General features: G+C 39.2%; 1 protein-coding gene across 8 annotated transcripts in view; it reads left to right on the top strand.

Moving 5' to 3' along the window:
- The window catches only part of BTBD9 (BTB domain containing 9), a 400,982-nt gene that overhangs the window by 244,496 nt on the left and 129,344 nt on the right, over positions 1-27,142 (top strand). For all 8 annotated transcript variants that reach the window (XR_015554128.1, XR_015554129.1, XR_015554125.1 and 5 more), the window contains exon 7: positions 20,305-20,414. Coding sequence is in view for 3 of the 8 variants with exons in the window: in XM_087438547.1 (XP_087294673.1) it covers positions 20,305-20,414 (110 nt within the window). In the remaining 5 variants the exon portion in view is untranslated. The remainder of the gene's footprint in view (positions 1-20,304; positions 20,415-27,142) is intronic.

Raw genomic sequence — 27,142 nt, 5'->3', positions numbered from 1 at the left:
GTCAGAAATCGTTTATCTGCGTTAACTCTTGTTCTAAAGTGTTCACATTTTTAAACATATGTGGGTGAGGGTTTTCATAGGGTAAGTGTCCACTTCGTGCACTTCAAGAAAAACAACTTGGCCCTTTGAACCTATATTCATCTTGAAACCTTATTACTGAAGATGAGGCTATTATCAGGCCTCCACAATCAGGACCTTAAGAGCATGCAATGTGTGCTTGCCTTACCTAACCAAGGATCAAATGCAGCAAAATTGTGATAGCAACAGTATGGGAACGCTAAAAGAAACTGACATTTATCATAGAAGGAAGGATCATTCTTCTTCCCGTTCCTAGTGAATGGTCATAAAGCTGAAATTCTTTTTTTTTTTTCTTATTCTTCCAAAAAGGCCCTATACGCTAAATCACCCTTACATTTATCATTCTTTTCCACTTTATTTCATGGGATCAATCATGATTGTGTGCTTGAAGCTATTTGGGAGCATTTCGATGTTTAGCAATTTCCGAAATATTTTATTTTAATTACATCTTTTGGTTTTAATTCATAAGCTAATAATTCGGTTTTGTGAAGGGAAGGCCAGGCCTCTGTTTCAGGTATAGGTTCTGCCCTGTAATGAAGGGTACAGTATATATGTGCTTTGTATGACATGCTTTGGGACAGCTTTCCTTTTCAGATGCTGCTTTTTGTGTCAGCTGACTGGCACCCGCAGTGCTGGGGAAATGGAGTGCTTCCTTGGTGACTCCAGATAGCTGTCAGAATTAATCTGTAGACAGGAAAAGATTTCCTTGAAGAGAGCTGGGGAAACTGCCAAGCAATGCCTGCACATCATTCTAAGGATACACTTATTACCATGATGGAGGCAAGGAAGGGGGATGCTTATTTTGCAAATTAAAATTGTGAGCTTCTTTTCTTGACAAGTGAAAATCAGATTCAGTGAGTTTTGAAAAATATTTAATTTGTAAGTTTTTTTACAGGTTGGTAAGTTAAGCCTATTCACTTATGAAGCAAGTCATACTCTCCTTTTAATTCTGAAGAAGTAAAGCTAGCATTTTGTCACCCTTAAGCACTAGAGAACCAGGTAACTTAAGGAAGCAAAGATGAGAGCCAAAGTTTAGTGTAATCTCTTCCTTTTGAGCAAGAGATATCCAGTTAACAGGAAACAAAAATCTTTGTTTCCTATTGTTTCTTCTAAACCTGGTTTCTGGAAACCAGCAGTTGTCTAATTTGTGAGCAGTCCTTCCTTCCATTTTTTAAAAGCAGAAATTATTTTTTAATAATTTATCTACAAATTATTTGTTAAGGAGCACACAGAAATGTTACTTATGGGTTGACTTGGCCTTGAGGGATTGTATTATCAGTTGTAGTAGCCTGTTACTCCTGCTAATATGTATAGCATGATTAGAAGTGAGTCAGGGGCCGGCCCCTTGGCTTAGCGGTTAAGTGCTCGCGCTCCGCTACTGGTGGCCCGGGTTCGGATCCCGGGCGCGCACTGACGCGCCACTTCTCCTGCCATGCTGAGGCCGCGTCCCACATACAGCAACTAGAAGGATGTGCAGCTATGACGTACAACTATCTACTGGGGCTTTGGGGGGAAAAAATAAATAAATAAAAAAAATCTAAAAACAAACAAAAAAAAGAAGTGAGTCAGATTTTTACTTCTTGTTTTAGTTGAGTCCTTATAGCTATGCAGATTAGCCCACAGGTCCATGGCCTGGGATTTACAGACAAATGCAAGTTTAAGTTAAAAAAAAAAGAAAAGGAAACTATGACTTAACAGCCATCACTGTTCTTTGCTGGCCAAGCAGTTAACAATGTACCGAAACATGGCCTTGATGTTCAGCCTGGCTCAAAGCACAGCGCTTTACTTCCCGGCTTGTGAGTCTGAGCAAGTTAGTTCAACGCTATGATTGTGCCTCAGTTTACTCATCTCAAAAATGGGGATAGTGTTAGTGCCTGCCTCACAAGTTATGAGGATTTGATGAGATAAAATAGGTAAAATGGTTAGTGTAGTGCCTGGAACAGATTCAGTGTTCAATAAATGTTAAGTGCTTTTTTTCCCTTGCCATAACATTGTAATGTTGGCATTATGAGCTATTCGACATTAGCCTTGTTGTAAGTGTTACAGTTTAGCAAGGTCCTGGAAACACCTTTGGAAGCTGGATTGCTCAGTCTCCCTCAAGTACTTTGGGATTTCTGTTATCATAGGATTCAGTTTTCCTAGGACTTGATTCATTTACACAAAACTGGTACCTTACTGAATGATTCTGAAGAATCTCTGGGAGAAGTCTTAGAGCAGGGAGAATCCATCACCTCTGAAGATCTACATGACTTTGTCTTATTCATCAACCTGTTTGGCTTAGTTTTTCTCCAGTCTGTGATACGTCAATATTTTCATTTTATCCTGTTAGAAGAGCTGAAAAAGAGTAAGGTTAAAGGATTTGCTCTAGGTTTAACCTGGGTTTGGTAGCAGAACTACACACAAAACCATTTTGACTGCTCTTTGTGGATGTGGTTTATTACATAAAGTTCTTCCACAGCTTAGGTAACGTATGTGCCATATCACAATAGCTGCCAAGGTCAGCCAAGGAACAGTGCAAAGTTTTTTATCTCATGGATTGAATTGCTTAAATGTTATTTTTAACCATTTTATCATAAATATTTAAAGCAAATAACCAATTTCCACTTAATCATAAAGCACAACTCTTGTTAGTCTGAAAGCATTTGCATGGAAAATTACACATCACTTTAATGTATTTTCTGTCTGCTTTTGTGTCCATGTAAAAATAAACAAACCACAGATGCATGATGACATCATCGTCACTGAACCAAAGAAGGAAGAAAAGGAAATCATTTTGTGAGCTGAAGATTTGAACTGTTCCCTGTCAGGTCACCAGTGCTTTTCTTAATATTTTTAGGAGGGAGTTCCTGTGTGTAGAGACAGCTGCGAGGTCAAGGACAGTTGACACTCATTCCTGCAAAATGACTCCAAAATTTAAACACGGTGTCCTCCAAATGTCCCTTGGCACCAATGAATGTGATTTTTTTTTTAATGCTACATTAGGTTCTCTAGCTCATCCCACTCAGCTCCATTGGATTTTCTCTAATGTTGTGTCCAATTTTAAATGATTTGAGTGATGGGCCTTGTATCTTTTACCTGGCCAATGTAACCCCAGAATGCCCAGGATTCACAAGGCCTTATTCCCTTGGTAGAACTCAGAAAGGGGTGGCAGAGCTCACGAGGTTTTAATTGCTGCATAATAAGCTATAGCAACCTGAGCATTTTATTAAGAGGGCATTTAAAATTAGCATTATTATTCCAGAAGATGCTTTCACACTGCAGTAAAAATCATGCTGAGAGAATATCTGATATGCAACCTAATTTCACCAATTTCTTAATTTCTTCCCATTACTCTTAGTAATATACTTCTCAAGCCGTTTTATCTTCTTCTCTTTGTACTTCTCTGATTACATAAATCATTATATCTCCTTCCTTTCTGTTTTTCCCAGTTATATTTGCCCAGAGTATTCACGATAAGCATAATCCTGCCAATAGAATTAGAGTGCATTACATGCAGAGTTTTCAGAATTAGAGTAACTTTTTAAAAGTGGATGTTCATGAATCCCATAGAAGTAAGCAATATACACTTTCTCATAGCAATAATCAGGATAGTTTTGATTCTTTTAATTTTACCTTCATCTCCTTCTCTTAAATCATTCCATTCTGTCATTTCCAGGCCACTCTCTCCTGTTACTGAGACTCCCATGAGTGAAAGCTGGATTTCAATATCATCATCTTTCTAGAGAGGAATTTTTATCTCTCCTCTCTGATGATATGTGAGCAACTCTGCCATCATACCATGGTTATTTAATTCTATTGTATTTATAAGCAATTCTCCAACCTGCTGACGGTTGTCACTTAGAAGCCTTACTTGTATTTTTCCTTTCTTCTGCTGTACTCATCAAATCCTGCCACTTTATTCCTGCAACCGCACACTGTCCCACCAGTATATGGCTACCTTGTAAAAAGAAGTTTAGAAAAAAAAATACTGTCTAATTGAGACTTACGTATACCAAAACATAAGCATATAGTTTCATACTCTCTAATACCACTGGAAAATTCTTTGTCCTTTGCTCTTTGGGAGTAAGAAGTAATTTCACATAAATATTACTTGCTTTGATGAATTTTAACAATCTTAAAATTCTTATATTCTTAAATACAGTTCTTGTAATGATTACCTTTTGTTTATCCACTTTGATTCATTCATTTAGCGAACATTTGAGGGCATTCAGTGCACTCATTTGGACACTGTACTGGGCGCTTTGAAAAAGATAATGAATAAGGAAAGGTCTCTGTTTTCAGAAAGTTCAGAGTCCAGTGGGGAGGCCAAAAAGTGGACACTTAACTATCACACAGTGTGAGACGCACCATAATAGAAGTTATGTGAACTAATGAGGGAGAAATTAATGCTTTGGGATAAATCAGTACTGATAGGAGACTACACAAAATGCATGCCATTTGAGCTTGGCTTTCCAAGAGAAATAAGGGTTCACTAAGGGACTGAGAAAGGTATGCCCAGGAGCAGAAACCACGTGAGGAAGGCATAGGCACCTGAAGTACACTGAGGACTGACCCGTGATTTAAACAAGGCGTATGATAGAAGTAGCTAGTAATGGAGCCTGAACAATAAGTGGAGGTACACTGAAAAAGTAGAACAGCAGTCCCACAATCCAGAGGAGCATTAACCCCAAAGTAGTTAATCTTTGCTTTTGAAATGTGTATTTTTATTTATGTATGATTATAGGTATTTATTATGATTTAGACTAATGGTTCCTACTCCTAGCTATACATTAGAATCTCTGCCTCATTCCATATAAATTCGAATCTCTAAGAGTGGCATCCATATATTTTTTTAAGCTGCCCAGGTGATTCTGATGGGCATCCAGGATTGAAAAGAACCACTGATCCAGACCCCCTCAACACTTGAACAGGTTACTGAAGGCATCCAGGGAGACCCCGATTCATTTAAAACTGGAAAGAACCACTCTACCCTTAGACTGGTAGGAAGCAGCAACCTCCACCTCTCCACTCAGCTCTTTCCCCTGTAGCGTTTAGACTTGCTCAAATCACTTCCCTTACTAATGGATGAAACAGACCCCTCTCTTGACTCTACGGTTTCCCCTAGCCATCATCCTGTTGTTCCTCTCTTCATAGCTATGCCCTGTGCTTCCAGTGTTATTTCTGCTCCAGCCCAGTGCAGTCTAGACTCCAGTCCCCCTGCACTGCCCACAGTCTTCCCAGCATTCCAAGGTGTTGCATTCCTAGGCTTCACACATGCTACCCTTCTCCTGGATTTTCCTTCCACACGCACTTTTTCCTGGCATCGCCCACTCATCTTTTAGTACTCAGTGATCACATCGGGAAGCCTTCTCTTGCCAGTCTGGAGTAGGTGCCATTCCTAGTGCTGCTATGCTATTTGGTGTAGAATTTGTCTAGTAACATTTATTAATATATATTGTAATTACCTGTCTGCATTAAAACAGCAGGCCTTTTAGGAATTGACTTAGATTTGTTTCCTATCTAGTGCCTAACAGCGCTCAGTTATATATATAGTTATATATAGGTCCTCAATAAAAAATTGCTAAATTAATGATGTTACATATATTCATTTAACATTTTTGGTACTTAGTATATGCTAGCTACCAATACCTGAGCACGTAGTATGTGCCTGGTCAAGTACTGACCACTTAACACATAGTAGTTAATCTTAATATAGGTAGTGGTTGATCTTAATGTAGTATTAACCCCCCAAAGTTAGGTCCTGTTATTTTCCCCTTTACAGCTGAGGAAACTGAGGCTTTGAGAAGTTATGACTAAACCAAAACTCAAATTGGTATTTCACACTTAATCTGAACTGGAGGAACTTCTTTAATTTAGGATGTAAAGTTTTTAAAGCACAGTATATAATCATCCACTTATATTTATTTTGTAAATTGGCAGCATTACCAGTTGTCTCTGGTGTTTGTCAAAGGACTTTTTTTAAAAGGTGATCTAATGGGATTTAACTAGTAACTTTTTTCTTTTTGTCTAACATTTATACTTTTGCTTGCCCTTCAATGAAAATAGACGATCAACAATTCATTCTATTTGGGAGTTAAGAGAGACCAAATGATTAAAATCAACAGATAGTGCCCCAACCCCCAATTGTCAGTCCTCTCTCCTCACCAAAGAACCTCTTGAGCCAGTAGTTTGAACACCCTCCCTAGGAAACCAGCTCATATAATAGAAAAATCGGCTAGTTCGGCTAGTTCGACTTTCCCCTCCTTTCCTTCCTCCTCCTCCCTGCTAATGAGCAGTGAAATGGCCTAATGACTGGGGCCAGAGGAAGAGGGGAGCAGAGAAGAAAGCCTGAGTAATCCGCACTCTGAATTATCAGCCTCTGAGTAGTTGAGTTTTCTTCGGCTTCCTTCTTTTCAGAGTTCATCGTTTTAAAGTTATTGAGGGATGCACGGTTTCTCCAGGCACTGAGATGAGCCGTGTTTTCAGCTTCTGCCAGGATCGTTTTGATTCAGTTGTGTGGGCTAGGAGGCTTGTGCTTCTGACAGGGACTCCAGAAAGGAAGCTGGGAGAACTCTGAATGACACTGTTCCCTTTTCCACTGCGAGTCAAGCACAGAATGGCCTTTTAACGCCCTTGTCTGTTAGACTGTGCGTGATATAGGCTGAAGAGCGTTTGTGTGGCAGGAGCGGCCCAGAAAGATAAGGAAGATGCTGAGCGGAATATAAATGCAGCCCAGCTTCATGTAAGCCCCGGAAGGGGAAATAGCTGTTGGTGGCGTAGGGTGAACATCTATCCTGGTTTGTCCGAGACTGAGCAGTTTCCTGGGCTATGAAACTTTCGGTACTAAACCCAGCACAGTCCCCAGCAAACCTGGATATTGGGTCATTCCGTGTGCTTTCCTTAGCTTAACAAAAAGTTCACAATTGGTTGGAAATCATTTCCTACTGTCTTCAAATCCTGTCTGACTCATTGAATGAAAAACAAAAAACTTGAGAATTTCCTTGGACTCCCTGGAGTAAGCAGTAGAATTGAATGGACCCTTGTTGAAAGCCTTTTTCCTCCTCCACCTGCATCTTGCTCTCCACTTGTCTGATTTAGAAGCTTGGCCGCCCTGCTCCCCATGCCTGTGAGGTATTTCTTTGTTCTTCCTCCCCCGCTCCTTTTGCTGCTGCTGCAATAACTCCAAGGATTAAAGAGGATATACAGTATGTACTTGCTCCTGCTTTGGCACTCACTTCCCGTGGCTCTGCTTCAATGCAGCTGGCTGAGCTGGGGGCGTTAGGAAGCCTCCAGGCGACTCACAGCTGAATCTGTGAGGTCCCCTAACAGCAGCTGTTATCTTAACCAACTGGGTCGCGCCGACAGCAACAGAGGAAGGGTGCAGTGCGAATGTGCAGGAAGAACACCAGACAAGCCTGTTTCTGCTCCAGAGAGTTTAAATCACCCCATCTGCATGTGGAGCATGGTGATTGTTCTAGAGAGAGTGGAAAGGGGAGGAGATGGTGTTTTTCCACAGTTATCAAGATAAACAGAGCAGCCAGTGCTGTCTGTGCAGCTGTTTCAGTGTGAGGATGAGCTGAATTATTTTGTTTTTACTCAGTGGGAAGTAACACCCCACCCCCCACCCCCCCTTTTAGAGAGAGGGAGACTGTGGCTAACAAAATCACTCAGTGATTTGAATCTTTCTGCAGAATGGTGATAATTTATGGTATTGTCTGGACATATCCCTGTTTGGACATTTAATTAGTGAAAAGCCAGTCCAGAAGATAAAATAGCTAAATAATCTAAGACAGCCATTTGAAAACCTGGTAGAAGGAATGGGACAAGGAAGGGGTTGGAGGAGCAGCAACAAGGTGAAAATGTTGTTTCAAGACAAGAAGGAATAAAGAGTTGTAGCCCTCAAGCTGAAGACAGGGAAGGAAATGAAGAGGAATGGTTATTATCTCCTGTATTATTGTCCTAAGTACCAGACAGTTGTAGAGGTTGTACCCTTCTGGCCATAGCAGCTTGGAAGACCCAAGGTCTCAGACTCAGTGAGTAAGTCCAGCAAAGATCCTTGATTGAACCTTTATCCTTATAGGAATAACCACAGGCATGGACATACTCTTGTGAAAAATAGTTAAAGTTTCAGGTAATAATAGCAGAATGAACACATATCGATTCTCACGTCCTTTGGAATAAAACCCCACTAAAATGACAGTAAAGGGATTTTTTTTTTTTTTTTGGTGTTAACCTACAAGGAGAAATAAAATGTGAAAAAGAGGTAAAAACATGAAAGAGGAAGCTGTAAAGCAGATGAACAATTGGTAAATGATTAAACAGGCTTAAGAGAACTGAATCCTAAGTCACTGAATCCTCAAAGACTTAGGAATTAGAGGCACCAGGCACCTTTGAAGTGAGGATTGGCTAACTATGTGTTTATGAAACAATTAAGAGCTCCGGATCGTCTCCCCTACTTCAGAAAACTTTGACTGCTTCTCCTCCACTCTGATGGAAAACTGGAAAATGATTCTAGCTTTGTTGAGATGTAATTGACGTATAACATTGTGTAAGTTTAACATGATGATTTGATACACTTATGTATTGTGAAATCATTACCACAGTAGGATTAGTTAACACCTTCATCACCTCACATAAGTACCTTTTTTTGTGTGTGATGAGAACATTTAAGATCTACTTTCTTAGCAACTTTCAAGTATATAATACAGTTTTGTGAACTGTAGTCACTATACTATATATTAGACTCCCAAAACTTACTCATCTTATAACTGGAAGTGTGTACCTGTTGACCAACATCTCCTCATTTCTCCCATCTCCCAGCCCCTGGCAACACCATTCTATCTGTTTCTATGAGTTAGGCTTTTTGAGATTCCATATATAAGTGAAATCATACAGTGTTTGTCTTTCTCTGTCTGACTTTGGAAATTTATTCTTTGATGAGGGTAAAACAGAGGGTCTCTAAGCCAGAAAAATACCATGCATAGTTGAGAAATGTCATACTGTAGGAAGATTAAGTGGTCATATGCTGAGACCCCATCTCTCAGTAACAGCCCTCCTCCCCCCCCAGACAAATACCCCTGCCCTGTTTTACCACTTAGCTTCTGGAACTCTGAGAGTCAGGGCCATATCTTCCATGCAGAGGATTGGAAATATCTTTCTAGGTAATCTAACCAGCCCAAGAGGGAAGAGCTAAAGAATCTGAAAGTAGGGTTTTCCTGATAGTTGGCCCACTCAGGCAACATATATTCTCAGAATATCCTATTGTATGTCCAGGTTCCTTCCTGACAACCTTCTTGACAACCGGATAGCTGAGGAAACTGATATGAAACATAAAGACTGAAACAAACAGAAAACAAAAAAGCTATATAGGGAGATGAAAACTTAAAAAAAAAAGTCATTACTATCTTCAGAGAGATTAAAGTAAATATGGCAATTTTAGACCAAGAAGATGCCATAAAAAAGGAACATTCAGAGAATAAGAATTACAGTTGGAAATTTAAAATATTAAAGCAGAAATGAAAAACTCGGTAGATAGCACAGATGGTAAAGTTGAGGAACTCTCCCAGAAAGCAGAACAAAATGACAAAAAGATGTCAAATAGAGAAAAAATAAAAGTGCAGGTAAAGATAAGGAGGTCCACTGTCCAAAACTAAGAGTTTCATAAAGAGAGGCTGGAAAAAATCCAGGGGAGGAAGTCAATAACAATAATTCAAGAAAACTTACCAAAACTGAAGTACATGGGTTTCCAGATTGTAAGGGTCTCTGAGCGCCCGACCCAGTGGAAGAAAATAGACCCACACAAAGGCACATCATCATGAAATTTCAGAATACTAGGGGTGCAGAGAAAAATCTACATGCTTCCAGTGCAGGACATTGTTTTTTTAAAAAAAGAAAGAAACCAAGTCAGGTGTCATAATGACTTCTTTTTTTGGTTGTATTTTGATGAGGAAGATTGGCCCTGAGCTAACATCTGTTGCCAATCTTCCTGTTTTTGCTTGAGGAAGATTGTTCCTGAGCTGACATCTGCCATTCTTCCTCTATTTTTTTGTATGTGGGATGCCGCCACAGCATGGCTTGATGAGCAGTGTGTAGGTCCGAGTCTGGGATCCACACTCCTGAACCCCGGGCTGCTGAAGCAGAGTGCGCCAACTTAACTACTACACCACAGGGCTGGCCCCCATAATGACTTCTTAATAGCAAAACTAGAAGCTTGACAGGTGGCAGAATAAGACCTTCAAAGCTCTGAAGGAAAACTATTTTCAACTTAAAATTCTATACCCAGCCAAACTACCAAATATGAAGGTAGACTAAAGATATGTTCAGACAAACAAAGCCTCAAAGTTTTATCTCCCAGATTCGTTTCTCAGGAAGCTATTGAGGGGTGCTTACCACCAAAGAAAGAAGACAGCATAAGATACAGGATAGGGGAAATTTAGCACAGGAGAGATGAAAGGAATCCCTAGAATGATGGTGAAGACAGATCCCAGGATGACAGCTTGCATCAGACTTAGAGGGCAACTAGACTTGATTGAACTGGCCAAGAGGTCTGGGAGGACTTTTTCAAGAAGAAGCCACTGCTGGAAATACCTGATGTATCAGAATGTTTTGAGAGGAGCTTTAATTCAAGTAAAGGAGAGTTGGGAGAGGAGGTGAATTAGTATTGAGTGCATACAAAACTAATCGAAACAAAAAATCAAGACTATTTCTAACTCTAGAAGGGAAGAAATTTTGCAGGAAAGGAAAGTACACCATATATTAGTTGTGAATCATGTTTACTTAATCATAATGTACTCACTGAATGTTGAGTCAACCAAAGTTAAAATGTAATCTAAATTGGAGGGATGGGAAAGAGTGCATGTGGAAAGGAAAGAGCTAGATACTTGTCTTCCATCATAGTAGATTGGTAGATAAAGCCTAAAACCAAAAAATCAAGAAGTAGCATTAAAAGAATGATAATTACAGATGTGAAATTAATCCTAAAACAATCCACTAAAACAGGTTAAAACGGTTACCTTTGAGGAGAGGATGAAATGGAGCATAGGGGGAGTATTTTTCATAATAAACCTTATAGGCTATTTTACTTTTTAAACTGTGTATGTATAAACTTTATTTTAAAAATGTGAGACTAGAAAAAGAAATAGTGAAGCCAGTTATGTTTTGTTTTATTTTAATAAGCAGTCCAAACACCACAGCAGTAGCAGTGACTATTAGTAATATAATAGAATCTTCTTGTTTATTAAAAAATAAATCCTCTCTTACAAAGTACACATTTTACTTGATGTGCATTCCTCTCCTAAGTTTTTCTTTCCTTGAATTTCTGAAACAAGTGTAAGGATTGACATTTTCTTTCTGATCACTGGCTTAGCACTAATACTGTACCAGTAAAGTCTAGGTCATGAATGGTTGAACTCTCAAGAAGCTTTGGGGAGGGGGAAAAAAATCCTTGCCAAACTACTCCACCTCCCAACCTGCTTGCTAATCCAGCAGAAATATGGGTTGGGAACAGGGCTTCAAAATTGAACTTCAGCAGTGCATGGGACTCCTAACACAAAAGGTGTGAGTGTGGGGAAATGGCTTTTAAAATGATTGGGCAGACTGTTCAGGGTGAACCTGTCCCATGTCTGCTCAGTCCCTACTATAAGCTGCAGACTCTGTAGACCACCAGAGAGTGCCACTTGGAGCATCTTGCTATTTTCTCTTCTCTTTTGCTTGTGTTAAAGGTCTAACACATTGACAGATTTTAGCAGCAAAATCTCTATAGTGCTGAAATTAGTAATCCTGCATGCTATTTGGAAACTGGAGTACGGGCCTCTGCAGTGAAATCAGTCACGCACTTCTGAGCTTTAACAATCCCTGAGATAGTCCATTATACATATCCACACCAGTTTGGGCACCCAGGACAAAAATACTTCTCTCTCTCTCTCTTTCTCTCTCCTGTTGTTTGCATTCCCTGTGCTGCTGGTGATGAGCATTCCTCTCAAGTTTTCCGTAGTATTATTTTTATTTACTTTAACTACTCTGCCTCTGGTTGGTAGCTTTGTACATAGTTATACCGATGCTTGCGTTATGTGCTAAGTAAATCTCTGGATCTTTTTTTTCCTGATCCATCCTCTAGGTAGAGGTCCAGAAATTGCTAAAGGGCAAAGGAGGGTCCGTGAAATTTTCCATGAGGATGGAAGCAGTCTGGGGATAGCAGGTGGCAAGTGTGGGACTTTTATGGGTTGGGTTTGTTTTCCCCAAATACATTTCAGTTGGTTCTCTGAGGAGCTATTATTACCTGGTACACAGGTTCCTTTATGTAGCTCATAAAGAATACAGAGGCTTTGAGGGACGTATGTTCTGTTGAGCTTTGAAATTTCCAGCCTGACTGTATGAATGTGTAGGGTATGGCTTCTCTATGAAAGGAAATAATGCATGCAAAGGCTGGCACATGGGATGTGTTCAGAAGTTGTTGGCTTTTATTTTAATTCCAGCGCTAGTGTCTCAGGGGTCTGGAGTGAAGATTTGTGATTTCCTTACTCCCTACGCTCTCTCTATTACTGTCTTGACTTGGATGCTCAGTTTTCACTTCTGTTGTTCTGACCATCTTGGGCAATTCCTATCTTATTTCTCAGTGTGTCAGATGTTTACCTTATTAGAAAGATTCTTAGATTTTTCTTTAGAGAGAGGCAAATTCTTTCTCCTTCTGTTTGCCTTTCTTCCTTCTGTATTTAACCTTCTACTTTAAAAGGAAAAAAAAGAGGGGGGTGCTCCTCCAGGCCTTAAAACTTTAAGTTACAATAAATGACATATACTCACCATAGTCTTAGGTTAAAAAAAAGAGAAATTTTCCTTACCCACCATGTTACTAAAGCAGGCTTGCTACAGGTCATAGTGACCAAATGAGTTCTTACAGATTCGTAGGGAAACTAACAAATTTAATTTTCTTCTGCTTTTTCTCTAGTGCATAATTCCATTAGACTCATTTGTCTACATTCGTGGAAAGACACAGCCTATTGGATAAACTGAAAAAGATAATGTAGCCATTTTAAAGATAAAACTAGTGAAATTCTCTCCCCCGCCCCCAGCGTCTTGGGCTAGGGGAAAAGTTAATGAAAAAATGCAAATGTTGAACTTTTGGTGATTTAGTTCCATTTCTTAAAATATACTTTGTGTTGGTTTCAAATGTTTTGTTGAGTAATAAAATTGGTTAACAGTATTCCCACATGGGGATTTGTTCACATTAGCACGTAACAGAGACAGAAGAAGGGATTGACTTAATCATATTCATGCTCTGTCTCCCTCTCCCCCCCCTTCCTTTTATCCCCTTCTCTCTTTCTCCCTCTTCCCCCCCACCCCTTATTCATTTTTCATCTTATATCCTCCACTTCCCATTTTGTCTCTCTATTAATCTCTTGAAATTACAATCTGAAAAAAAAAAAAGATAAAAAGAAAAATAAACCATGAAATAAATAAGACATTTCTTCCCATGAAATTCAAATCAGTTCCTCTTTCCAGATCCTAAGAAGCCTACTTAATTAGATTTTTGCCTGTATCCTGCTAAATGTCTGTAATAGGTGTGCTGTGTCTACACCCCAGACTCATTTACAGTGTGTCCATGTTCTCAGGGAGAGCTAGTTGTACCTTCCCATTTGACCCTTCTTTATTCCTGCTGGGAGAGATTTTATAACTGTTTATCCTTCCAATTTAGCAAGTTTTTCTATAAAGTTCTATGCTAAATAGATCACCTACCAACCAGTGGATAATTGCTTGATTTTTTTAATTCGTTGTCTGTCTCTCGATGTGAAATGTATATTCCATGGGGAAGAGATTTATCTGTATTGTTCAATCCCATATCCTAGAACCCAGTAACAGTAGCTGGCACATGGTATATAAATACTCAGTTAATATTTGTTGGGTAAATTAGTGATCATTTGTGTGAGTGTGGGGGAGGGGATTATTTCTCTTTCAGCCGTGTTTGTTTGGTTTTGGTCTTTGAAGCAAGAGTAGTTCACAGGGAGGACTTCTAAAGTTCATGTTGCTGAATTTGGTGTTTTAAGCTTAGGCTACCATGTGTGAATAGATAAGAAGCTCTTCTGTCTTTCTGCTCACCACTACCACCAATGTGGAGCTAAGACTGAGAGAAATTAAGGAACTTGCCCCAAATTTTATATCTAATGTGTTGTGAAGCTCTGACTAGAACTTAGGTTTTTCTTTCTTTTGACTGACTTCTGCCAAAAGTCATATGGTTTGATGGGTCTTAGTCTTGCCTTCTAAACTACACAACAGACTCCCCCAGATGAAGTTTTTTGTCCTGTTTCTCTGGTCCCTTCCTCACAGTGCTTAGCACAATTTCTTGTATCTAGTAGGTGTTTGGGATTTACCCAGTATACCTACAAGGGCTATTGTCAGGTAAATGTGCAAGCAGGAAACTTAAATGAATTAAATTTTACATGTTATATCACTTTCATATGTTTTAGGTAAATATTACAATTAAGTTCTTTTTGTTATATTAATTTCAAATATAGTTTCATAAGTTGAAGGCATATTATTATGGCAGTTTTTAAGTTCTCCATATTTGGGTTGGGGAAAAAAAGCCTACTAATCAAAATTCACATTTCCCCAAAATAAAAAACAACACTTAAATATTTATCTCTAATCTTGGAATGACTGTCTATTTTGGTAGCACAGGGTTATGATATGTTAGTAATTATTTACCCATCTTATCCCCTCTGCATACTTGGTTCAATATAGCGTCAGTTTTCTCTGAAAAACAAGGTGACTTCTTGTTTCGTTGGCCCTTCAGGTTGAGTAGTGCAGGTGCTGGAAGCTGATTGCTCCCTCTGCTGGACTAACAATTAGACCACATCAGGGCTGCTCTCGCAGACGTAGCCTCTGCTTAGGCTAACTCTGGACACAGAGTGTTTAACCTTTCAATAATTCTTCCTCTTCCAAATAAGCAAAGGCTGCTGGGGCCCTTTGCTGAAGTCAGTAGAGGAGAATCTATAGCTCCACAGATCAGCCAGAGGGAAGGTTTGCTAAGAGTAACAAATCTTTTCTGTTGCAACATGCTTTTTCTAGAAGCTTTTTGTCATTCTGGCAGTAAACTGTTTTCCACTTGCTGCCTTAGCAACAAGACCTGAAGTCACTTGCACCTCCAGTCTGTGGTTTGATTATAAGAGCACTAACATTGTACCCAGAACTAGAAGAAAAATACCACGCTGGGAAACCCATGGTCATTACCTGCTTCTTGGGTTAGAGAGTTGTTTATGTACATTCTTAGTATCTCTTTGAAAGGAAAGGTCAAATAGGAAATCTTGGAAATGGTGGATCCAAATCCCACATGGTCCCAAGTCCCTAGTAAATGCTGTAGCTAAAGTTCTTGTCAGGTGACTGCCTCTGGCCACAGCAAAGAACAGTTTTTCTCCTCAGAGTTCTCTAGGGCTACCTCAGAGGAAGAGTCAAAATGTTAAGAATCCCTTCTTGTGCACCTGTCTTAGTCTAGTTTTCTCAAGAGTCTTTGTTGAACCAAAGAATATGAAGTTCATTTTGAAAATACAACTTTGTTTACCAAAGAATAAAATTCTAATGGATTTTGGCTTTCGTTGCTCCCTCGAGAGCTCATTTAAATATTTCTTACTGAATTCAGTTTTATCTTGTAGTAGAACCTGCTCAGCACAAAAGTTAGGTGATCACATAACTAGAGGCAAAGGTTGAGGATTCACTATAATCACAAGTAGGCTTGTGGTCCACCTGAACTAAAGACTAGAGAATACCAAGGGGTTTAAAGTGGGAATGTACAAGTTGCTCTTTTTCTATATTTTCGTTAGTTTGTTAAAGATGTATTTTTTGTGACTTAGAAATTAAATCTGGTAGCATCCTGACAAAAAATGATGGAAAGATAGGTTAAGTAGACTTTTCTAAAGACTAGGGGCTTAAAGCAGGAAATACCATTGAACCGGGTAATCTGCGTTTGGAATGTAGCTTCTTTTTGTGGCCCATAGTGCTTATAGTATGGTGCCCCGAGAGGAAGGACGAGACCTTGCCTGCCTTTGGTCTGCCTCCTCATAGAGGCACCATTTTAACATCCACAGTTAGGAATACTCTCCCAGGCAACCAGCATTCTAAAATCCAAACCAAGAAATTCTGCATCCAATAATTTACGCTTTGAATTTCTATTTAATGATATCCTACTCTGCCAAGCACTGCATTAGACACTTTAAATACTTATCTTATTTAAATATCCTATAAGATTTGTGTTATTGACCTCATTTTATAGAGAAGGAAACTAAGGTTCAAAAAGATTTAAAGCATTTTTTTTCCCCAAAGTGACACAGTTAATTAAGTGATGAGGCTGGGCTGCAGACCTGGTTCTGTTGGACTTTAAAGCACGTTCTTCAAAACTCTATAGTGCCTTTCAATTTCAGAGTGCTATCCTTGCAGGTTTTAGGTTTAATTTTATTAAAGAGGACAGAATCTCTTTTCACCCACAATATTATAGCTCCTAGAAACTTCTGCATTGAAACATCATGTTCTGAACTGTGTTGAGGATCCAGTCTTTGTCAGTGACTAGACAACAGCTAACATAGGGAAGGAAGAGAATATTGGAAACAGTCTGTTACACTAGGGCTCATGTGGACAGCATTCATCCTCATCAGAAATGGCCAATCTGTTGCATATCTGCCTTCCTCAGCACTGTTTAAGTTTTAATTATCTTCCAACTGTTTGAGCTGCTGTTGAGGACCTCAGAGAGAACAAAGGAGAGCTGTTATATTTTTCAGCAGTGCTCTTCTCTGCACACTGATGAAGTCACTAGCTGCCACTGCCCTTATTATCAGGTTAAATCAGAGTCTGGCTGGGCATTGGAGAGATGATGCTGAAAGGAAAAAAAAAAAATTCATCTTAAGCTTTACCTCTTATTCAAAAATCTTTTGTGACGGAGAAAATGTGGTATGGACTTCTCCTGTTGAGGTGTTATGACCCAGGAACAAGTTTTGCTTTGTTTTTCAAAAAAAGTTAAAAAAGAGAGAAAGGATTCTCTCTCATCCCTATCCCTTGGATTTTCAGTAGCTTTGGTAGTAATAACTTCTCTTCTGCCTTGGGATTGCTCCATTGTGAGCCCCGTGAAGGAAATCTGCTGATGATGGAGGGTGGTACTTGTGCTGCTCCCTCTCCGTTCTAGTCATTGCTCATGGATCAGGGCACTCCTTCCCCTGAGCTGGACCGGGCCTCTGAGTTCTTCATGTAGAGCTCCACGCTACCCTACCAGTCACTGAAGTTGAGGGTTGGTTAAAGCTTATTTGGTAATTCTGGTTGAGATCTTTAGTAAAGGACAGAGTCCTATGCTAAACAACTCCTTGCTGCAGAAAAGGAGCATGGCTTCTTTCTTGTGACTTTGTTACCATTTTTTTAAATGTATATTTGAATAAGGACTTTATGCCATTTTTGTAAATTATGCTATAATTTTATGGAGACTTAGAAAGTATTGTAGACCTAGAATAATTAAACATGTTATGAGCATTACATATAACAGGCTAATCAAGAAGTGTGATGTACAGTGGTGAATTGCTAATTTGACCTCAGGATTATGCAGCAGAGATAACATTATCTTCATTTATGCAAAACTTTTTATCTGGAGGCATCTTTCAGTGCTTTTCCAACCATATATATTATCTTGTTTGTTATCACAAACACTATCATTAAGGCTGTAAAATGTATTCCAGTACAATTTTTTATTTTCAGTTTCTTATAATTGGGGGACGAGGGAGGGGAAGCTTGCGTATTTTCTCCCATTCCTGATATTTGCACCAGGGTAAAATTTGGGAAATGACTATTATCTAAACTTGGAGAGCCTGGTTCCATATAATGTTTTATGTGGAGGCGGGAGGGAGGGGACGTTACTGCCTCCCCTTAGGTCACACCAGACTATTAACTTTAAGAACTGCCAGTGGGGAGGGAGGGAGTCAAGATGGCAGCGTAGGCAGACCCTGAGCTCACCTCCTCCCGTGGACACAGCCAATTTACAACTACTCGTGGAAAAATTACCCCTGAGACAGAACTGAAAACTGGATAAGAGGAACTCCTGCAGCAGCGGACAGTCCTAGCTGGGGTAGAAGAGGCAGAGACTCCCTTCCGGAGAGGAAAAACGCCGCCGTCACAAGCCGCCAGCTTCCCGGCCGCCGGGAGCAGCTCACAGAAATAGAAGTACAATGATGTACACCTGAAATTTTTACAATGTTATAAACCAATGTTACTGCAATAAACAAAAAATAAAAAAATAAAAATAAAATAAAATAAAAAAAAAGAACTGCCAGTGGGGAAATGCCCTATTAGTCACTTCCTGGCTCCTCTACTTTGTACAGTATTAGGAGAGCTGTCTCTCCTTTGGAAGAGTCTCGACCTCAGGAACAGGAAAATGATCTGATCAAATTCCACCAAACCACATTCCCTCCGTTCCCTCCAAGGTTGCAGACAGCAGCACTCAGGCTGTCATGACCATGTGCGGTTGAAAATGCAATGCTGGTTGAGTTCCTGTGGGTTTAAGAAAATGGACAAAATTAGATTCAGGCCAAGGCGCCAGGCTTAACGCACCCCTTCCCTTCCAGAAAGCACCAGAGAGATTGTCACTGACTGTGGTAAAGGCCAACACAATCTGTTCTACCCAATCCATTAAGAACTTATTTTAAATGAACCCCACCGCCCACCCAAACCCAATAAAATCAGCACCTTCTGTTTGCCTTGAGGGCTCGAGAGAACAGATCAGGGCCAACTTCCTGCTTACCCAGAGGGTTTGGTGAGTGTGGCAGTTGCCCTGACTCTCCACACAGGAAGAGTGGTGTCTCCCTGCAGTGGGTATGGGCACACTGAACAGCCAGTCCAGGGGATAGCATTTGTATTGGTTGTGAAGATGAGTGATTAGCTTATGTCAAGGAGCAGATGGCTAAATGAGGTGCACAGGGGATTCCATGAGATTCAGGCTTCAAGGAACGGGAGAGAAAATAGTCCATGATATAAAAAACCCAGATATAGTATCCCTCAAGTGAATTTTTTAAATCGACATTTACATTATACAGTTAACTTGGAGTGATGAGAAATGTAAAGAAATTACTGGATTAATGAACAGTGATTAACTCAGAAGTAAAATTACACTCAGAAGTAAAATTACATCATCTAAGTCAAAGGTTGTTTTACACAGCAAAGGGAGGATATTACTAAAACCTTACCCAGTCTGTCATCTCCTAATTGAAATCTGTTTGTTTAATATGCCCCGTCTTTCAGAGTGCATAGTTCATAATTTTGGATAGCGTTATCAGTTAATCTAGTTATCTTTCCTGGTTCTTCCTTTGAATTCCAGTAAGGCGGTTTGTGGCACATTCTCTGTGGAATTGTGTGACACTCAGAAGAGTGAATTTGTCTGTTCATTAACCTGTGAACTGTCAGTCCCCTTGGAGAGTGAAAGGAGCTCCTTGCTCCAAGGTTAATGCTTGTTTGTTGGAGGTGAAGCCTCCAGGGAGATACAGAGGGTGAACAGGCCGAGATGCTCAAGACCTGCCCTGTGAAACTCTGCACTGTGTGCAGATGCCAGATCCGTGTGGCCAGGAGGGAGGCTGCAGAGCAAGCTGGGTCACCTCTGCAGATCACTTCCTCTGGTCAGGAGAAGGCTTCCCAGCAGTCAAGTGAGGGGCTGGCGTAAGTATATAGGGTTAACTTCCTAACAAGGATTTAGGAGCAATCTTAAAATACAAGAAACTGAGTGGTTTTCAGTAGTTCCTGTGGATTTTCTTTTAAATGAGAAAGCAATATTGATTTCATGCATCTGTCTCCAACGGATGAAATCTTTCATTGAGTTGGAAAGCATTTGATTTTGCGTGTTTGTGCCCCTGTGCACAGGCACATTCCTAACCACAAGGTGAGGATAGAAGCTGTTTGTTATTCTCTGGCGTAAGTGTCTCATGGACATATAATTGTACTGACATGCAGGGGTTGAGTTGAACAGTACCTCGTTTGATTTTCTGGGTAAATCAAATCCAAGTTACACTTAATTCTCCAGAAAGTGGCATCTCCCTAATTTTGCTGTAATTCTTCTAGGCTTGGTTGGAGCTAGCCCTGAGGAGCAGGTACAGGGTCTGAAGTCAAGTTCAAAGTCTCCTTTAGTCCATGCTCTGGTACACTGTATGTTTACATATTGTATCTTATTCTGTTATCTTTGGACTGGCTATGATAGAAGCTTGTTTTCTTCAACAAATTTCCTTTTCTTTTTACCCCCAGGTATATTCGAATAGTTGGGACTCACAACACAGTGAACAAGATTTTTCACATTGTGGCTTTTGAATGTATGTTTACAAACAAAACCTTCACTCTCGAGAAGGGCCTGATTGGTAAGTATTACAATTACATTTTTGTATATATACTTAGATATTTTATCTTCAAATATTTTGATATTCCATTAACTCATCTTAATCCACCTCTTAATCAGCTTTGACGAAGAACTCTGGTTGATTTGAATGCCTTGTGGCTGAGTGACATAGAGGAGGGCTTATATTTTTAGAAGTAGTCAAAATCATATGTCCAGTAAACTTAAAAGAATATAAATATTGTACTAGTAGTTAAGAATTGAAAGCGCTCTAGTGATTTATTCAGATTTGCTATGTGAGGAATGTTTATGATCGTCAGGTAAAGCCTTTCATACCAAAGGCTTTTCTATATTTAATATTGGGTAAGTTCGGGGAGGAAGTCTGTACAGTATTGATCCAACGCTCTTACTTTCCAAGGCTGTGCAAGTATTTTGGCCTTTGATTTGATATGAATGGTCTTCTCAGCTGGGAGAGTATCTTCTTTTCATAGACCCATCAGTCCACATGTGTCCTGTTAGCCAAGTTCACCTCAAGAAAATGCCTGCATATAATTTAAATAAGACTAGAGTAACTGAACTGTGATTGTGCAACTCAGGTTATCATGTGGGAAATACTGCCTGACTTATCTTTTGAAAGTATATTTTTAATTTTGTTTTAGTTGTTTGCTTGGTTGTTCCCTGTTGTGTTTTGATTTTTAGGTAATATTTAGTCTGGCATTGTGTACAGTCCACCTTAGATCTTGACATTCTAGGTATCATGAGTGGCTTTTCCCTTCCAGACTGGTTGTTCCTTTTCCCCATGCCCACAGGTTTTTACTCACCTCCTGTAAAGATCATAGTTCACTAATTAGATCCTTGAATCTGTGCCTTTATTGCAGCTTCCTTTGAAAAGTGACTCTGTGTGTTCAGGTGGGGGAGATAAGATGCCCCTGCATTGGTGTACCTAAAATAGAACAATTTGCCTTTACAAAGGGACTCATTTCTCGTCTCCGTCTCAAGTCCTGTCTGTGCTGGCACTCATAGCATATTGACACATGTCCTAAAAACACAGTGATGACTAGAATGGGAAAGATGAGTACAACTTACAAATATTTACTAATTCTTTGATTGGTCATGAGTCTAAATTTTCTTAACACCTGCTGTGTCCTAAACATAGTTCTTTACTTAGGGAAATGTAGGAGAGAAATATTAATAAAGTAGCAGGAGTAGAAATTATTCCAATGTATAGAGAACTTTTAGAGCTCAAATAAAATAAATTGGTTTTAACTTTGTTATAGATATAGTTTTTAATATTAAATATAAATGTTAATAATTCTTGTGACTTAAATAATTAGAAAGTTAACAATGCTGAACCATTGTCTTATATTATCAAGGCTTTTAATTTGTTGGACTGTATGGAATTTTGGTGATGGAGGATGGCGGCGAGGGCACTCCTTTGCACCTGCTGCCCAGGTTCTTTTATAGATTGTAGGCCTCACTGTGTGTGAGATTGTGTAGTTAGGGGAGTCCTCACTGAGAAGGGTCTGAGAAACCAAACCACCTCATAGTCATAAGATGTGTAGCATTTGACTATTCACTTCAGCCCAGTGCACTGCATTTTTGAACATGCTGCATAGAAGGTGCTGCCTACTTAAATCAGCCCCCCATTCTTATTGGAAGAAGAACAGGTCTGTGGACACTGTAATTATCAAAGAAACAAGCCTATCGAGTGTGAGAGGCCATTACAGAAATGAAACTCAGGGTCAGTTGTAGTGAGGAATGCCATTGTTGGTCTGCATGTTTCATCCAGACTGACCTAGTCAGCATTATCAGAAGCCCTATTAGTCTCAGGTGTGTCAGAGGATGAAAGAGGATTGCAGAGATGCAAGAAGTGTTTTTGGTGTCTGGTCACTTTTCTTCCGGCCCTTTTCTATAATGCTCACAAGTTTGACTGCAAAGGGCACTGCAATCATCTGCCTGTCATCGTCCCTCAACCGAATGGGAGCAATGGTGCAGGTAGGCAGATCTGTGCGTGCACTTGCCAGCAGATGGCCTGCAGTGGGATTCCCTCTGGCCCTCCTCCTACCATCTTTACAGCTCAAAGCTGCCCCATGCTGGGTAGACAGGGAGGTGATATGAGTCGTGAAGGAGTACAAGGGGATCTCATTATCCTTTGTCTAACATGACAGCTCTGCTTAGTTGAAAGGGGTGTTTGAAATAGTAATGGCCAGCTTTCCATGTGAATGATCTCAGCTACCTTTTGGCTGCACACGGGCTTTAGCCAGTCACCCTACAGGGACCTCCAAGAAAGGATGGTCCTCTAGTAGGGGCACAGTGTTTGTCAGAATCACTTGGAGTTATTTTTCAACTGTAGCTGCCTACTAACTCCTTCCTATATCCTGTGAAATATGCACTCCTCCCTTGAGAACCACTGATATAAACTCCAGATTTCCATGGGGGAAAAAAAAATAAAACTAAAATAGTGTCACCATGAATAACTAATAGGATATCAAACCCTACTTTTATGTTTTGAGATTTAGATCTTCTTTCACAGTTCCTGGTCTTTGTTTCATGGTTCAGGCTATTCTGATTAGAGTAATACTCTCCTTATAGGCCTTAAAAATTACTTTAAAAATATTTGTATTGTTTTTTAAAATCAGATTTTAATGTTATTACTTAAAACGTGTAATGATGCCAGGAAAAACCTAAATAAAAATAACTGCATCAGCTTTATAAGATTTTAGTCTCCTTGTTCCACGAAAGGCTTTCTTTCCCATTTTTGTTGACAGCTTGTCATTCTTTATGCTGCTTCACTTGTACAGATTCATGGGGAAGCTTTGGAACCCTGCGGGTTCATTTGTCCATGAGAATGGCCCCAGCTCAGCCACACTGACCACACTGGGCTTCAGACTCCACCCACACTTCTCCCACCTTATCTGCTGCTGCCCTTCTCATCTGTTGGCTGCTTCTGGATTGTGCTGGGATGTATTCTTGCCTGGGAGAGTCAGCCTGTGATGACTGTCTCCTCTTTGTTAGGAGGCTTTCTAGAAAACTCAGATCTGTCTTACCAGTGAGACGTGGAAGGAATAATTAGAATAGATGTGACTGTCATTTTATAAGCATTCAACTTCCCAAAGAATGTGTTTGCTTTGCCTTGGCACTCCACTTTATGATACATAAAGGCATTTGCTAAGTCCTTTTACTTTTTCATAATAATTGCCAAATCTTCCTTTTCATTTAATCTTGTGTTTAAGTTCACTTCTCTGAATACCCTGCTAGTTATTCAGGTAGAGAGAATAGTACCCATTACTCAGCTTAAACAACTATCAACTCACAAAAAACCTAGTTTTATTTATATTCTACCTACTTCCTCCCCAATAGATTATTTTGAAGCCAATCCCAGACATTTTATTGTTTTATCCATAAATATTTCAATATGTATCTTTAAAAGTCAGGCCTTATTTTTGTAGCCATAATCACAATATAATAGCCCAAAATTGAACCGTAATTCCTTATGAGTATTAAATATCCAATCAGTGTTCAAATGTCCCTAATTGGATCAAAGTCTGGAGTGAGTTTATGTTTTTTTTGCACATTGTTTAAATCAGAATTTAGATAAGACCCATACTATCAATAAATAGTTGTTGTGACTTTCAAATCTCTTTAAATATATAGGTTTCCTTCCACATGTCTCTCTGTCTCTTTCTTTTTTTTCCTCTATCTCTAATTACAATTTATTTGTTGAAAAAGCTAGGTTTTTGTCCTGTAGAGTTTCTAAGAGCCTGGATTTTGGTGATTGAATCCTCATGGTAACGTTTAACATGTTCCTCTGTTGTATTTCTTGTAACTTGGTCATTAGAGAGAGGCTTAATCTGATTCAAGTTTTATTCTTTTGTAAGAATGCTCTGTTGGTGGTGGTATATGTGTATCAAGAAGCACAGAAAATCTGGTTGTCTCTCTTTTTTAGATATTCACATTCATTCATGATCATTTCCTAGATTCGTTATTTCATAATTCGGGATTGCAAAATGGTTATATTCTGTCATTCCTTCTTCATTTAATAGCTAGAAAGAGAAAAATTTCCTCAGCACTCATTTGGTAATCCTGAGATGCAGTTTGCCCAGGAAAGGAAAGATATTATGTTATATTCTTTCTTTTTATTTACCAATTTTCAAATTAAAGAGGTGGTTACCTAGCATTCTCCAAGAGTGATCAATGAAGTTTGTTTCTGGATTTTTTGGGGGGGACAGGGATGATGGGAGGAATATGTATTATTTCCATGTATTATTAAACAAATTGGATATCTTTTAATCACTTGCAGCTATTATTATTGATATTCAAATTATCTCCATCTTTAGCTTCTTCATATTGGCTCTTGAATTCTTCTGACATGACCTCAGTAGTCCTCAATAGTTCCTTGTGATTTCTGGCATGACAAGAGGTATCAGGTTCATCTTGTACATTTCCTGCCCCTGATCCAGAATCAGTCATTTCTTCAAGAAGCCCTGGTTCCGTTTAGTGGGAAATGACATTTGGAAACCTCAATCTGAGCACTATAGATGATCCTTGCTACTGTATTGCACTATTTCTAGGCCTTTTCAGTGGACAAAACTAGGAAATATGCTCATATATTTATTTATATATCATATATTTATCAGGTAAAATATATACGTGATGAGTGCATGCTGACACTTCTAATTAAAATTCAGTACACAAAGTTTTTGTTTAACCTTTGATCTTTAGTCTCCCTTTTTCCCTACTGAAAATCTTGGTTACCAGTGATGCAACACAATAATTTATTTGCTTTGTCCTCAGTACATACAAAATAGTCTCAGAATTACAGTACCAATACCACCATGTACCATATAGTATAAGAAAATAGTATAAGATTTTTGAAATTATTTTTGGGGTCCTTAGGGTTTATCCCACTAGAGATGTTCAGGAAAATTACTGTGTTTTAAAGTCACTTAGAATAATTCTGTGTGGTCATGCCACTGTTTCAGTATACAGTTAGATTCATTTGTTCCGTTTTTCTTTCAACGTTTAGGGATTTCCTTTAAAAAATTTTTGTTTTATAACCATGTAAAATATATACATGGTTGCAAATCAAATCTACGAAAGAATTGTATTTAGAGGAATTAAGCTTCTATTCCTGTTTCCTCTACTCCTACAGGTAATCTCTTTTTCCCCTTTAGTTTTCAGGTTATCCTTCTATTTAAAAAAATGGACAATAAGTAAATATATATATGTTGTATTTTGTATCCTCCCCAACATTCTTAAATAATTGGTAGCACACTATATGCTATACATTCTTTCTTCACCTTGCTTTTTTGTACTTGACACTTATCCTAAAGCTAGCTATAGAGAAAGATATTATTCATTCCTTTTTATAGCTGCATGGTACTCATTAGTGTAGATGTACTGTAGTTTATTCAACCAGTTCTCTATTGATGAACTATTTGAGTAGTTTTCAGTCTTCTGCTGCTACAAATTGTGCTATTCCCCTATGCATAAGTCTTTTCTTATTTTTGCTAATGTATCTTTAGGATAGATGCCTAGAAGAGGGGTTACATTGTCAAAGGGTAAATGCATGTATAATTTTGCTAAATAATGCCAAATTCACCTTTATAAGGATTATATCGTCTTTAAATTCTTATTGGCAATATATGATAATGACTGTTTCCCTACAGCCTTGCCAATGGAGCATATTGTCAAACTTCTGGATTTTTGCCAGTTTGATAGATGAGAAATGGTATGTCAGTGCAGTTTTAACTGCATTTCTCTTATGAGAAAAATTGAGCATCTTTTCATATGTTTAATGGCCATTTGCATTTCTTGTTTCTTTTTAAAATAGCTCTTCTTTTGAGTCCTGTGGATGAATAGATAATATACTTTTAGTAAGACTTAGGGGAGCAGTAAGCACTTTACACTGATATTAGAGTGTGATATTTGGCATTACAGGTGCCTGGTTTCCCTTCTTAAAGTCTCCTGGTTCTTCTGGAAAACATAAGTTCTCATAAGTCCCTCTCCATCCTTATCCTTGGCTCTGCCTTTGCTTAGGAGATAGTAGTAACTAGAGCATGGAACTCTAGACTCAAAACTCAAGGCTCTTTAACCTTTTCAGAGAACGAGAAGACGCTTCCATTACCAGCTCTAGGCTGTTAAGTATTACCTCTGGGTCTGCCGGTATGGATCCACGAAGACTGGCGGCATTTTTGTTCTAGTTTGTTGGTACTGACTGATGTAGGGCAACCAAAATAGGCAGCAAAAGCACAGGAACTGTGTGTTGCTGAAGCTCTGGGAGCACTCACTGCTGCTGCCACCATGGAACTGGGCTGTCTGAAGGGAAACGCTGGAGCCGTATTCATCTGCTGCTCTGCCACCTGCAGTACCACCAAAAGCAGGTAGAAAAGAAACGTTTTCTGTCTTCCTCCCATTTTCAGTCTCTCACCAGTTTCTTCTATTGACAGAACTTCACCAAAAACCCAAGCTGGCAAGTTGACAAAGGCACAAGCAGTGTGGAGAAAGGTTGAATATTTAGTTGAGGTATGAAGGAACCCAGCATATTTTCTTGCCTGGTAAAATAAGGCTTCATGAAGAATGATATTTTGAGCTGGGCCTTGAAGAAGTAAACAACACAGTAAACAACACAGAGTATTACACAAGTGCTAATTTACATAGCAACAGAATGGCTGACACTCATTTCCCCTTGGAAGAGCTGAAGGCAGGAAATAGAAATAGGTGGTCTATAGTTGGTACTGTCATTTAAAAGTA

The sequence above is a fragment of the Ceratotherium simum genome, chromosome 13 (assembly GCF_057802395.1).
Source record: "Ceratotherium simum simum isolate JZ-2026a chromosome 13, ASM5780239v1, whole genome shotgun sequence".
In the NCBI taxonomy this organism is placed as follows: Eukaryota; Metazoa; Chordata; class Mammalia; order Perissodactyla; family Rhinocerotidae; genus Ceratotherium; species Ceratotherium simum.
This window is presented reverse-complemented; position numbering and strand designations above follow the sequence as displayed.